At 46.5% G+C, this 15,262-nt stretch overlaps 1 protein-coding gene across 1 annotated transcript in view; it reads left to right on the top strand.

The window, feature by feature from the left end:
* Window positions 1-15,010, top strand: part of ERRFI1 (ERBB receptor feedback inhibitor 1) — a 40,602-nt gene extending 25,592 nt beyond the window's left edge. Inside the window, exons 2-4 of the mRNA XM_040326567.1 lie at window positions 10,719-10,902; window positions 11,773-11,849; window positions 13,610-15,010. Coding sequence (XP_040182501.1) covers window positions 10,787-10,902; window positions 11,773-11,849; window positions 13,610-14,823 — 1,407 coding nt within the window. The 5' untranslated portion in view covers window positions 10,719-10,786 and the 3' untranslated portion in view covers window positions 14,824-15,010. The remainder of the gene's footprint in view (window positions 1-10,718; window positions 10,903-11,772; window positions 11,850-13,609) is intronic.
* Window positions 15,011-15,262: the final 252 nt, after the last annotated feature.

Genomic DNA, 15,262 nt, shown 5'->3' with positions numbered 1-15,262 from the left:
ACACAAACTGCAATGTAACCACTTCAGCCCCGGAGGATTTGGCTGCCCAATGACCAGGCCACTTATTGCGATTCGGCACTGCACCACTTTAACTGACAATTGCGCGGTCGTGCGACGTGGCTCCCAAACAAAATTGGCGTCCTTTTTTTCCCACAAATAGAGCTTTCTTTTGGTGGTATTTGATCGCCTCTGCGGTTTTTATTTTTTGCGCAATAAACAAAAATAGAGCGACAATTGTGAAAAAAAAGCAATATTTTTTCCTTTTCTATAATAAATATCCCCAAAAATTATAAATTTTCCCTCAGTTTAGACCGATACATATTCTTCTAATGTTTTTGGTAAAAAAAAATCGCAATAAGCGTTTATTGATCGGTTTGCGCAAAAGTTATATACCCAGATTCACATAGCTGTGCCTATCTTTAGGCGGGCGTAGCGCATCTCATATACGCTACTCCGCCGTGAGTTAGAGAGGCAAGTGCTGTATTCACAAAGAACTTGCGTCCTAAGTTACGGCGGCGTAGTGTAAATGGGCCGGCGTAAGCGCGCGTAATTCAAAGTAGGCTGTAGTGGACGTGTTGTATGGTAATGAATTGTGACCCCATGTAAATGACGCGCCGAACGAACGGCGCATGCAACGTCCGTGAACGTATCCCAGTGCGCATGCTCAAAATCATGTCGCAAATAGTCAATGCTTTCGACGTGAACGTAACTTACGCCCAGCTCCATTCACGGACGAGTTACGCAAACGATGTAAAACGTGAAAAATTTGACGCGGTTCCGACGTCCAAACTTAATGTTGGCTGCGCCATCTTTTTGGTGGTTTATCTTTACGCCTGAAAACGCCGTACGTAAACGGCGTATCTTTACTGCGACGGGCGAGCGTACGTTTGTGAATAGGCGTATCTCGCTGATTTACATATTCTAGGCGTAAATCAGCGTACACGCCCCTAGCGGCCAGCGTAAATAGACAGCTAAGATACGACGGCGTAGGAGACTTACGCCGGTCGTATCTTAGCAACATTTAAGCGTATCTCAGTTTGAGCATACTCTTAAATATACGACGGCGCGGATTCAGAGTTACGACGGCGTATCTACTGATACGCCGGCGTAACTATACCTGAATCCAGCTAATAGTGTCTACCAAATAGGAGATAGTTTTATGGCATTTTTATTAATATATATATATTTTTTTTTACTAGTAACAGCGGCAATCTGCGTTTTTTTTAATTATTATTGTGACTGCAACATTATGTCGGACACTTTTGGCGCCATTTTGGGACCATTGTCATTTATACAGCGATCAGGGCTATAAAAATGCGCTGATTACTGCGTAAATGACACTGGCAGTGAAGGGGGTTAAACACTAGGGGGCGCTGAAGGGGTCAAGTGTGTCCTAGGGAGTGATTCTAACTGTGTGGGGGATGGGCTACCAGTGACACGACACTGATCGCCGCTCCCGATGAGAGGGAACAGAAGATCAGTGTCCTGTCACTAGGCAGAACAGGGAAATGTCTTGTTGACACTGACATCTCCCCTTTCTGTCGCTCCGTGTCACACGATCACGGGACACCTGGCGGGCATCGAGTCCGCGGGTCACGGAGCTCTCGGCAGGGGGGCATTCACATCGCTTCGGGAGTCTCTGTTATATGTTGTGTGCGTCTGCAGATCACTGATTTCTAGTCACCCCCTTTCTGATTGCCATGAATGTGTATTTGTATCAAGTCATTGGGGGGGCGTCTTATTTATTATGTTGGGGGGTCATTCAAAATATATAAAATGCCCCCCCCCCCCTGAGAGAGGCGATGTCTGGCAACAGTCCACACAAACCTTTTTCAGAGCTGTTCCGGCCGCGATGGAAGCTGGGCGTGCGCGCGTGACGTGTCCGGCTGCAGCAGGTGCCCGCCAGTTGTTGTGTCATTAATGAGCCGCTTTCACGCTTTTCGCTACAGTTGACAAGTGGTGTCTGTTCTTGTCGGGAAGTACATTGTAGTGAACGGCCATATTGTCCGCTGTGCTAAAGTGTTCATATCATCTGTAAACAAATATAAACATCATGAACATCTCTAACTTCTGAAGACCCCATGAGCAACCTTCTACTCTACTGCTGCTGATGAGCTGAAGACCCCATGAGCAACCTTCTACTCTACTGCTCCTGATGAGCTGAAGACCCCATGAGCAACCTTCTACTCTACTGCTACTGATGAGCTGAAGACCCCATGAGCAACCTTCTACTCTACTGCTCCTGATGAGCTGAAGACCCCATGAGCAACCTTCTACTCTACTGCTACTAATGAGCTGAAGACCCCATGAGCAACCTTCTACTCTACTGCTGCTGATGAGCTGAAGACCCCATGAGCAACCTTCTACTCTACTGCTGCTGATGAGCTGAAGACCCCATGAGCAACCTTCTACTCTACTGCTCCTGATGAGCCGAAGACCCCATGAGCAACCTTCTACTCTACTGCTGCTGATGAGCTGAAGACCCCATGAGCAACCTTCTACTCTACTGCTACTAATGAGCTGAAGACCCCATGAGCAACCTTCTACTCTACTGCTGCTGATGAGCTGAAGACCCCATGAGCAACCTTCTACTCTACTGCTACTGATGAGCTGAAGACCCCATGAGCAACCTTCTACTCTACTGCTCCTGATGAGCCGAAGACCCCATGAGCAACCTTCTACTCTACTGCTACTAATGAGCTGAAGACCCCATGAGCAACCTTCTACTCTACTGCTGCTAATGAGCTGAAGACCCCATGAGCAACCTTCTACTCTACTGCTACTGATGAGCTGAAGACCCCATGAGCAACCTTCTACTCTACTGCTCCTGATGAGCTGAAGACCCCATGAGCAACCTTCTACTCTACTGCTGCTGATGAGCTGAAGACCCCATGAGCAACCTTCTACTCTACTGCTCCTGATGAGCTGAAGACTCCATGAGCAACCTTCTACTCTACTGCTCCTGATGAGCTGAAGATCCCATGAGCAACCTTCTACTCTACTGCTACTAATGAGCTGAAGACCCCATGAGCAACCTTCTACTCTACTGCTACTGATGAGCTGAAGACCCCATGAGCAACCTTCTACTCTACTGCTGCTAATGAGCTGAAGACCCCATGAGCAACCTTCTACTCTACTGCTACTGATGAGCTGAAGACCCCATGAGCAACCTTCTACTCTACTGCTGCTGATGAGCTGAAGACCCCATGAGCAACCTTCTACTCTACTGCTGCTAATGAGCTGAAGACCCCATGAGCAACCTTCTACTCTACTGCTGCTGATGAGCTGAAGACCCCATGAGCAACCTTCTACTCTACTGCTGCTAATGAGCTGAAGACCCCATGAGCAACCTTCTACTCTACTGCTGCTAATGAGCTGAAGACCCCATGAGCAACCTTCTACTCTACTGCTACTGATGAGCTGAAGACCCCATGAGCAACCTTCTACTCTACTGCTGCTGATGAGCTGAAGACCCCATGAGCAACCTTCTACTCTACTGCTACTGATGAGCTGAAGACCCCATGAGCAACCTTCTACTCTACTGCTGCTAATGAGCTGAAGACCCCATGAGCAACCTTCTACTCTACTGCTCCTGATGAGCCGAAGACCCCATGAGCAACCTTCTACTCTACTGCTCCTGATGAGCTGAAGACCCCATGAGCAACCTTCTACTCTACTGCTGCTAATGAGCTGAAGACCCCGGCTCAAAGCCAGTGCACTTGTAGTGCAGAGTGGGTTTGCCTTTAGTAAATCAACCCCAATAACTAAGAGGTTCCTTCCCAATATTCTGACAGGCTGGGGCCACAATGGAGTTCCTTACAAATTGGATCCTATCCAAGGGTGGAGACACTGCCTGGGTATATCCTAATAACGGCACGTCTTTGGAAGACTAAACTCTTATTGCCAACCTTGTTATTGCTGAAGGTGAACCTCAAGCGTGGCCTTCAGGACGGCTCTGTCCTCCAATGTCCATCCAACCAATGGAGAGCCTCATAAATCCTCTCGCTGGGCCTGCAATGCCGTCCTGCCTTCTTGTTGTTGGATTACTGACTGGTTGCCATGAGTTACTGGATTTTAGTGCATAGCTTTATTAGAAGATAAGCTTTATTGTGCTTTTGTACATATTAACCTGTCCTCTCCACAAAGTTGACTCCCTTTTCTTTTCCTTCAGTTAGTATGTTGATAATGCTGGCTACATTTTTATTATCTAGTCAGGGAGGCTCTTTGTATTACAAGGGAACCTCGAATTGCGAATCACGCGGTTAACGAGCGTTTCACAATATGAGCGCTGTGTATTTTTAAAAATCCTGACTCGGTTTGCGGGTGTCTCACAAATCTATCAGGATTCAAGCCACAGCCGTGTGCAGTACTGCGTTTGGCCTGAGGTGGGGGGGGGGGGGGCGCCGGAGCCATTTGGAAATACTCCGATCCTGAGCCTTTCTGAGGTCAGCTGAGCTGTCCCCGGGCCTTTCTGGCCATTTCCGAAGCCTCTCCGGTGCCCCCCCCCCCACATCTGGCCACATGCGGTATTTCATGCCATTGAAGTCAATGCGGAACAAATTATTTTCGTTTCCATTGACTTCAATGGGGAAACACGCTTTGATATGCGAGTGCTTTGGATTACGAGCGTTCTCCTGGAACGGATTATACTCGTAATCCGAGGTTCCTCTGTACCTTGTTGGTGGTAAATAATGAGATTGTTCATTCACAGTTCTTATTTGCCAATGAATGGTACATATGGAGGGATAGTTCAAAATGGCCTCTTCTGGGCTCCATCAGTAAAGCGCCGTGAGTCCTACACAGCCCGGTCCCTAGCAGTCCATTTCATCTGTCGGCCAGAAGATGGAAAATGATGACAGCTGCCCGTTGTACATTGCGGCCCAAACGACCACGAAGACGCTGATCCTGATTACGGCACCTTTTTCCATCGCGCCAATCCTTCTAAATGTCGCCTTTGTCTAATTTCCCTTTTTCCACCTCTCGCCACATGACTGTCTACAGGATTCCTGGAAGACGAACGTTCACCTCACTTAGAAACGTTTTCTCTGTTCAGCTTCGTGGTATTATTGTAGGCGGTTTATTTTCCACAAGCTTTTAGTCGCGGGAGCCGCGTGCCGGAAGGTCCTCAATGCTCACTAATGGACATTCTCTACACGTCCAGGAGAAGTGCTCAGACCCGTCACTCTGTATGCATTCTCCGGCAGACGTACTTATCTACAAAGTCCTTTCCTTCCGGAAGAAAGTCTGTTCTAGGGGAAGATATTAAAGAGGAACTTTGCCCCCTCCCATTCTTTTTTTATCCCCTCCTGCCTTTTTGCCGGGTTGTCCTTCGTAGTCCTAGACCAGGGGTCTCCAAACTTTTCATACAAAGGGCCACTTTATTGTCCTTCAGACTTTAGGAGGGCCGGATTGTGACCAAAAGGGGCAGAAAATGTCACAAACCCGGCATCGGTGAGAATAAATATGGCCTCAGGGTTGGAGGTCAAATGGAGGAGGAGTATTCCCCCTAATAGTAGGAGGAATAGTATCCCATCATATCCGTGGAATATATAGTGCCTCATTGCTGGTGTCAGTGGGAGGAATAGTGCCTCATATCAGTGGAAGGAATTGTGCCCCAAGGGCCAGATAAAGGCTGGCAAAGGGCCACATCTGGCCCTCGGGCCGCAGTTTGGAGACCCCTGTCCTAGACGATCAGCAAATTTATCACTGCTCCGCAATACCCACCATTTCTGTGCTACTCACCGGACCAGGGCTGTCTTAATGAGAGGGCACATCTGGGCACTGCCCAGGGGCCCCAGCTTCATGGGGGGGGGCCCTGCACTTTCTCCAAAGCAGCTGGTCCATAAGCCCACGCTGCCCCGAAATTGGGGGCCCCATGATGGCACTGAGAGTGATAGATACACAGGGGAGGCAGTCTGCCTCCTACCTACTTGATGTCTGTTTACCTGCACTGTCATCATTGTAGGGGCCCCAGAGCATTACTTTGCCCAGGGGCCCATGATGCTATTAAAACGGCCCTGTCTCCACGGGCATAGCGGCGGCTTCTGTTTCCTCCCTCCTCCTCGTCAGCAGCCAATTGGGAGTCTTCTCTATTTGATTCCATCATTTATTTCATTAAAATAATACAGAAAAAAGAAAATTCGAAAGTTACCTTTTATAATGTATTTTACATATTTGTACATATGAAGACTTTGTATCATAAGATGTCATCTGGTCATCATACCACACCTTATTATACGGCATCTTGATATTGATATGTTGGCACCATATGCTAATAGTGATGGGTGTTTTACTTCCTGTCAATGATGGGCAATTTTTGCATATTTTTTACCCCTGTAAAGTGTATTTTATAGTTTTTGCGTTTTTTCCCTGTAAAGTGCATTTTATAATTTTTGCAGATTTTTTTTTCCCCCCCCCCCCCCGTATGGTGTATTTTACAATTTTTGCAGATTTTTTTTTTCCTGTAAAGTGTAAAATGCACTTAATAAAATAATACAGAAACAAATATGCAAAAATTGTAAAATACACCATACAGGGGGAAAAATAAAGTGTATTTTACAATTTTTGCATATTTTCTTTCTTTCTGTATTATTTTATTAAGTGCATTTTACACTTCACAGGGAAAAAAAAATATGCAAAAATTGTAAAATACACTTTACAGGCAAAAAAATATGCAAACAATTTTATTTTACAATGTTGCATATTTTTTTCCCCCTGTAAAGTATATTTTACAATTTTTGCATATTTTTTTTTCTGTATTATTTTATTATGTGCATTTTACACTTAACAGGGGAAAAAAAATTATACAAAAATTGTAAAATACACTTTACAGGGAAAAAAAATATGCAAAAAATGTTATTTTAAAATGTTTGCATATTTTTTTTCCCTGTAAAGTGTATTTTACAATTTTTGCATATTTTTTTCTGTATTTTATTAAGTGCACTTTACAGGGGGAAAAAATATGCAAAAATATGTATTTTACAATTTTTTCATATTTTTTTTTCCCCCCTGTAAAGTATATTTTACAATTTTTGTATATTTTTGTTCTGTATTTTAATGAAATAAATCACGTTCTTACCGTTTGGGCACCTCATGTTGTGCCTGTAAAGTCTGATGGTTTTGGGGAGCAAGGCTAGTGCCCCCCCATTTTTCTAATAATTACAATATGTACCTTTTTTTTTCTTATCACTACAGTCAGAAATTCTCCCTTTATGTGGCCAGTTGTAGTTCCTTGATGATTGAGGGCCCCTTTTTTGGTGCTTTGTGATTTATAGTTTTATATTGTTGGTGTTTATCTGCGATACATAAGTGTTTCCTGTTCTTTGTACATTGCCCCCGGCCATATAGAATGAAAGGTCACAGTGAACTGTAACAGAGGTGCCTCTTCAGGTCTGATAAAAAAAAATAAAAACCGGTTAAACTTTTAAAAAGTTAAAGGTGAATGTTTTTTTTCCACGTTCTTGAATAGTAAATTCGAGGAACTGAGCGGCTCTGTGTGCAATCTTTATAGAGGTGTGATTCATCCGGCGGTGGCGGCGGCGTTCCATGGACTCTGGTCAGTCCCGGTGAAGTCAGTTGTAGAGTCGGGAGGGGCAGATCTGTACTTTTCATTATTGCACATGTTGTATCTTTTGGGTGTTCCTTCATTTTTACAGAAGTGGAGTGCTTTTTTTTTTTTTTTTTCCTTTCTGATTGAAACTAGAGCACTGCTGGGGGTCATAAAATGCACCATAAACGTGTGACCCCTGCAGTGCTCTGCTCTATCGGTTATGTAACATTCACTTCTATTCTGTTACTCAAATCTGCTTTTCTGACTGTGAACTTCAACTCATGACCATGGGGAGGATGTATAGGCTTCATGTAGATGGTGCTTCTAGCAGGAATTGAACCCATTGCCACAACCAGTGGTGCATTTTGGTTTTCTGCTGCCCAAGGCAAAATCGGGCACCCCCCCCCATCTAAATTTGGCCCACCCCTTCCTTCTCAAGTGGCGCCTCTGTTGGCTATGTGGGGTCTCTGTTGGTTATGTGGGGTCTCTAGTGGATATTCAGGGTCTCTGTTGGCTATGTGGGGCCTCTAGTGGCTATGTGGGGCCTCTAGTCGCTATGTGGGGCCTCTAGTGGCTATGTGGGGTCCCTGTTGGTTATGTGGGGTTTCTAGAGGCTATTTGGGGTCTCTGGTGGCTATTTGGATTCTCTAGTAGCTATTCAGGTTCTTAGTTGCTATGTGGGGCCTTTGTTGGTTATTCTGGGTCTCTGGTAACTATTCGGGTTCTCTAGTTGCTATGTGGGGCCTCTGGTGGCCATGTGGGGCCTCTGGTGGCCGTGTGGGGCCTCTGGTGGCTATACGGTCCAAGCATGAATAAACCCCTGAGAGATCCAAGGGGTCACATCCTTAGAACTCAGGAGTTCATGCTTGGACTTGTAGTCTTTCACTAGTTGGACGTGAGGGGGGGGGAGGGGGTCACGTCCTCAGCTCTGAGGGGTTCATGCTGGGACTTTCAGTCCTTCACTTTTGGGAGGGCCCCAGCCTGAACCCCTTTGATCTAAGTACGTGACCCCTTCCAAAAGTGAAGGGCTACATATCCCAGCAATGCTGGCCCACAGCTCTGCAATGCAAGTCTAACTACAAGGCTACACTAGAATTCTGCAAACACCGCTGTACCTCTTGTTCTCCAGTGACTTCAATCACTAAAATACCCAATCTGCTGGAGACTTCTACATGTAGCATAGTAATACATGTTCTGCCTTTGCTCCTGAGGTCCAGAATCCCAGCTCTCAGTACCAGATACCACCAGCAGGTGGAGCTACAGGTGAACCATGTGATTGCCGCTCCTTTTTAAGAGGAAGATCAATGAAGGGAATCCCCTGTAGATGGTTTATGATTTGGCTTTTGTTGGAAAACCCATCAGACATAAGACTCTGTTTTTAAAGTGCTGATAAATGTCTGACTATAGTTGTCAAAACAAGGAAATTCCTAATAAAGGTTTATAGTCCTCTACCAGCAGTTTTATGCAAAAGTAAACTGTAAAAACATTACAAACGCTGTTCAATTCACCAGGAAACGTACAATTCCCTGCTAAGAGTCCATACAAAGGACACCGTGACTGAAAGATTCTGCTCATAGCAACCAATCATAATCCAGACGGCTTCTTTAGAGGTAGAAGTCCGGCTTCTGGAGTGGTTCTGTGGGCATTGCTGGTCTGTAGTGGTCCTCTGGGCATTTCTGGTCTGTAGTGGTCCTCCTCTGTCCATTGCTGGTCTGTATTGATCCTCTGGGCATTGCTGGTCTGTAGTGGACCTCTGGGCATTGCTGGTCTGTAGTGGTCCTCTGTCCATTGCTGGTCTGTAGTGGTCCTCTGTCCATTGCTGGTCTGTAGTGGTCCTCTGTCCATTGCTGGTCTGTAGTGGTCCTTTGTCCATTGCTGGTCTGTAGTGGTCCTCTGGGCATTTCTGGTCTGTAGTGGTCTTCTGTCCATTGCTGGTCTGTAGTGGTCCTCTGGGCATTTCTGGTCTGTAGTGGTCTTCTGTCCATTGCTGGTCTGTAGTGGTCCTCTGGGCATTTCTGGTCTGTAGTGGTCCTCTGGGCATTTCTGGTCTGTAGTGGTCCTCTGGGCATTGCTGGTCTGTAGTGGTCTTCTGTCCATTTCTGGTCTGTAGTGGTCTTCTGGGCATTTCTGGTCTGTAGTGGTCCTCTGGGCATTTCTGGTCTGTAGTGGTCCTCCTCTGTCCATTGCTGGTCTGTAGTGGTCTTCTGTCCATTGCTGGTCTGTAGTGGTCCTCTGGGCATTGCTGGTCTGTAGTGGTCCTCTGGGCATTTCTGGTCTGTAGTGGTCTTCTGGGCATTTCTGGTCTGTAGTGGTCTTCTGGGCATTTCTGGTCTGTAGTGGTCCTCTGGGCATTTCTGGTCTGTAGTGGTCCTCTGGGCATTTCTGGTCTGTAGTGGTCTTCTGGGCATTTCTGGTCTTTAGTGGTCTTCTGGGCATTTCTGGTCTGTAGTGGTCCTCTGGGCATTTCTGGTCTTTAGTGGTCTTCTGGGCATTTCTGGTCTGTGGTGGTCCTCTGGGCATTGCTGGTCTGTAGTGGTCCTCTGGGCATTGCTGGTCTGTAGTGGTCCTCTGTTCATTGCTGGTCTGTAGTGGTCTTCTGGGCATTTCTGGTCTGTAGTGGTCCTCTGGGCATTGCTGGTCTGTAGTGGTCCTCTGGGCATTTCTGGTCTTTAGTGGTCTTCTGGGCATTTCTGGTCTTTAATGGTCTTCTGGGCATTTCTGGTCTGTAGTGGTCCTCTGGGCATTTCTGGTCTGTAGTGTTAGGTTCCTCCTACCTGCTGGGAGAAAATGTTTCTGGCCAGATGGGCTCTAAAGACTTTGTGTGATTATGACTGTGCGGTTGACTGTAAGCTCCTCAGGGGTGGAGACTGTTTCTGTACAGTGGATTATATCAGTTGGGTATAAATGGAGGAAATAAAAAAAAAACAATAAATAAATAAACATTAAGATCTCTTCTAATAGATTACTGTTTAGGAAGTCCATGTTGGAAAGTTTTACCCCCCCCCCCCCTTATGGGTTATTTGGAATCTCTCCTCTCCTGATGAATTCCAGTAAATGTTTTCAGTTTCTCTCCTAATATCGAATGTAACGTTTTTTGGAAGTGGTCGTGACTGCGAAGTCTTGGGTTCCTCGTATATCTGATCGGTGGTGTGATTCTTCCTTATTGTAGATGAAGAAATGAATGCAGACGTTGGATTAGAAGTTCTCTGAAAAGCTGCCCTGACCATCAAACCCACGATGACCACAGCCGGGCTCAGCGCTCAAGACGTGTCGCTGAAGAGCGGCTTCCTGCACAGTGCGCAAGGCTTGATGTGTGCAAAGTCATGCTGGGCAAATCACAGCGACTATGATAAGTAAGTAACACCGCCCCCTTCTGGCCGTACAGAAAATACCAAACGGCAACTTTGTTTAAAGCTGAACTTCAGGCCGACGGCCAATGGGCCGGTTTTTACAGACTAATGAATATGTAATGTTGGCCAACCAGTTCCGAGATTTATACACCCCTGCCAGACAGCACAGTCAGGGTTGTGACCTCACTTTTTATTTCTACTGCAGATGAACAATACATATTGGTCACCTAAACCACCAGCAGCGTGTGATTGGATGTTTAACCACTTAAGACCCGGACCTTTAGGCAGCTAAAGGACCCGGCCAGTTTTTGCGATTCGGCACTGCGTCGCTTTAACTGACAATTGCGCGGTCGTGCGACGTGGCTCCCAAACAAAATTGGCGTCCTTTTTTTCCCCACAAATAGAGCTTTCTTTTGGTGGTATTTGATCACCTCTGCGTTTTTTTATTTTTTGCGCTATAAACAAAAATAGAGCGTCCCTAGCGGCCAGCGTAAAAATGCAGTTAGGCTCCGACGGCGTAAGACTTACGCCAGTCGCATGTAATAGAAATCTATGCGTAACTGATTCTAAGAATCAGGCGCATAGATACGACGGCTCGGATTCGGACTTACGACGGCGTACATGGCGCTGCGCCGTCGTAAGTCCTCTGAGAATCCGGGCCATTGAATATTGTAATTCCATGCTACTGTTTACAAATGCAAAAAAGAAATAAATAAAAAAAAAAGAAACAAGGTTGGTCACACTGGACAATTTTTTACTTTTTTTTTTTATTTTTTTATTTTATTATTTTTTTTTTTTCTGGTAGTTCCCCTTTTATGTTTGTCTTTCATTAAAATAAATAAAATACTGATAATGTTTTCTTTTTTCTTGTAGCACTTTCTATGGTATGGAGCCTTTGTCTTTACCCTACAGTATGAAATCTCCGGCACAACAGCAGATTTCTTCTCTTGGTAAGCAGCGTTCATGTTTATCCATCTGTGGCTGAATATTTAAAAAAATCCCCGGGCCTGATTTAATAAAGCCAATGATAAGAAAGGTGCCTGCGCAGCAACCAATCAGAATCCAGACGTCATTTCGGGGAATATACAGTGACAGTTTGTTCCATCGTTATGGTTACTCTGTAACTTTATTTTGTATCAAAGGTTCGATGCATTCGATGCATTAAGGTGAAAAAAACATCCGACGATCTTTTATCGTGACTGCGACATTACAGCGGACACATCGGACACTTTTGACACATTATTGGGACCAATAACATTTATACAGCGAACAGTGCTATAAAACGCACAGCTCCCGGTTCTCGTGTGTCAGGCGGTCACCGCGCCCGCCGGGCACACTCATCGTCTCGGGCTGATTACTGTATAAATGTAACACTAGGGGGCGATCAAGGGGTTAAAGCGGTGGTTCACCCTAAATAACAAGTTTCTACCATGTCATTCAGCATACTAGCGTGAGCTACAGTACGCCTTTATTTTTTTGCGCCGTACTCACAGTTTAATCCCGTAGTGAAGTTTCAGACTCCCCGCGGGGAATGGGCGTTCCTATGCAGAGGGGAACATGATTGACGGCCGGCTATGGCGCGTCACGCTTCCTGAAAATAGCCAGAGTAGGACTCGGCTCTTCACGGCGCTATACGGCGCCTGCGCACAGACTAGGAGCTGAGTGCGCAGGCGCCGTGAAGAGCCAAGTCCTATTTCGGCTATTTTCGGGAAGCGTGACGCGCCATAGCCGGCCGTCAATCAAGTTCCCTCTGCATAGGAACGCCTACTCCTCGCGGGGAGTCTGAAACTTAACTAAGGGATTAAACTGTGAGTACGGCGCCAAAAAATAAAATAAAGGCATACGGAGGCTCGCGCTAGTATGCTGTATGACATGGTAGAATTTTTTTTTTTTTTTTTTAGGGTGAACCCCCGCTTTAAGTGTGTTCCCTGGGAGGTGTTTCTAACTGTGGGAGGAGGGGGACCGACTGGAGGAGGAGAGTGATCGCTGATCACTAGGAACGGCAGATCTCTCTCTACTCCACTGTCAGAACAAAACACAGGTCTGCAGGTGAGTCATCTATGAACAATAGGGCAAGGCTGGGCAGCATTAGTAGCAGCACTTCACACTGAGAAATCAGGACACAGCGCAGGACTCAAGGGACAAGGGAATTTAAACTGGGAAAGTTGGCAAGTATGAGGCAGCTGCTTTGGGCACCACAACAACGATGGGACCCAGGGCAACTTCCCCTTTTGCCTTGCCTTGAAGACGGCCCTGGCCCCCACCACTACAGCTGTGACAAAATCAAACACGTAATTTCTGTTTTGAGGTTCCCCACTCCGTATATAATACAGACCCAACCAGGACAGGGGCTTTTGGAGGGGGCCCAATCGGGGGACCAGGCGGTCCGTCACACACACAATAGTTGGATTGATCAGGTTCCTATTGCTTTGTTTAGCCATTGGGGGGGGGGGGGGTTCCTATCACTTTCTTTCGTGGTAAGCCTTGGGGACAGAAAATGTGAGGGAATCCACCCAAATGGGACACCTTGATCAATAGGAGGCTTGGATCTAAACATCTCCCTCTTCCCCTCCTCTATACAGACCTCAGGAACAGATGAGCTCTAGTTCTACTCACTAGTTTAGATCTAGTAGGCCATCTTTATTTTGTAGGTGACAATACCATTATAAAACCCAAACCAATTCCAATGCCGTCTCTCTTTGTATTTCAGGTCAGATTTCAAAGCCGTTCATGGCGAACGGACACTGTTGCTCTGAAAATTGCATGAAGGCCAAAAGACCGAACTTCCTTCATCTTGGCATGCCCATCATAGAACATTCTGCAAACTGTGAAGAAGAAGAACACGACCAAGTTGTTCCTTCCTTTAAAAAACTCTCGATGAATGGTGGTCCCGGCACGGAAAGGACCTCTCCACTGACGCCTGTTAAAAGTGGACCACCGCCGCCATTTTATACCATTCCTTCCAGCGATCGGAGCTCGCGGCCTCTTCCGCCTCTTCCGATTTCTGAGGACAGTTCTTTCGACGAAGCCGATAGCGAGGTGGAGTTCCTCACCAGTTCTGATACAGACTTGCTTATACAAGATGGAAGACCTTTGGCATTTAAGTACGGGGTTCCAAGCAGGAGAAGTTTCCGAGGATGTGGACAGATCAACTATGCCTACTTTGAGTCTACATCTGCCCCCAAACCGGCAGAAGACACCGCGCCGTGCCAACACCACCATGGACGTGTACAGAACATAAAACCTCAGAAACTCGAGCAAAACCCCCGGAGGCTACGAAGGTCTCATTCGGGACCAGCTGGATCCTATAATAAACCTATAATTCGGGTTCACACAAATAGGACTTCCCCCAATTCAGACGAAGACAAACCTGTAGTGCCCCCAAGGATCCCGATACCTCCTAGGCCCGCGAAGCCGGATTACAGAAGGTGGTCCGCCGAAGTTTCTTCAAACACGTACAGCGATGAGGATCGACCTCCCAAGGTGCCACCCAGGGAACCCCTTTCCAGGAGCAACTCCCGGACTCCGAGTCCCAAGAGTCTCCCTTCATACCTCAACGGCGTCATGCCCCCGACGCAGAGCTTTGCACCTGACCCCGCCTACGTCAGCACTAAAACTTTTCAAAGACAGTACAGCGAAGGGTCCGCCAACAAGATCCCTTGCATCTTACCCATCATCGAAAACGGGAAGAAGGTGAGTTCGACGCATTATTACCTTTTACCGGAGAAGCCGCCATACTTCGGCCAGTACGAGAAATATTTTACAGAGTCGAAGGACGCCGCCGGCTCTGAATCCAAAGTGCCATCGTGGTCTAGTGACAGCGGCTCGTCGTCGCCGAAGGCCGAGGCCAAGGCCAAACTGGACATGAACTATGCCAAGCACAAGCACCTCTCGGATGTCATTTCTCAGTGTGTGGGCGAATAAGGTCATTATTATCCAGATGCAAGATGTTACGCTAAATGGCAGGACTTTCCTGGTTGGTTTTTCTCGAGGCGACGCAACGACGGGGGAGGGGGGGGGGATAAAGAACTGAATGCTCATAAAAAAAAAGTACGGAATATATGTTGCTTAACATTTTAAGTGATCCTTCCCAGTTTCTATGAAGCAAAAAGACTAAAGAGATCCGGAGGCCAATGACGTGTCTCCTTATTATAATGTGAGAGGTACTCTTCATTCTGCTGATATGATTGCAGGGCGAGCGACGTCATACCGTAACCCGCCATTGTTGAACTATTTCTTGCAGAACGAGTGCCGTTACAAGGTGAACGAGTTGCAGGTGTTTGTGGATTGCTGATTGCTGATTGGACGGAGAGCTTGTTTTAGGAAGAATTGTTGTGCAGTATTTGTGCATCCTGTTTTTTGT

The sequence above is a fragment of the Rana temporaria genome, chromosome 10 (assembly GCF_905171775.1).
Source record: "Rana temporaria chromosome 10, aRanTem1.1, whole genome shotgun sequence".
NCBI classification, from domain to species: Eukaryota; Metazoa; Chordata; class Amphibia; order Anura; family Ranidae; genus Rana; species Rana temporaria.
This window is presented reverse-complemented; position numbering and strand designations above follow the sequence as displayed.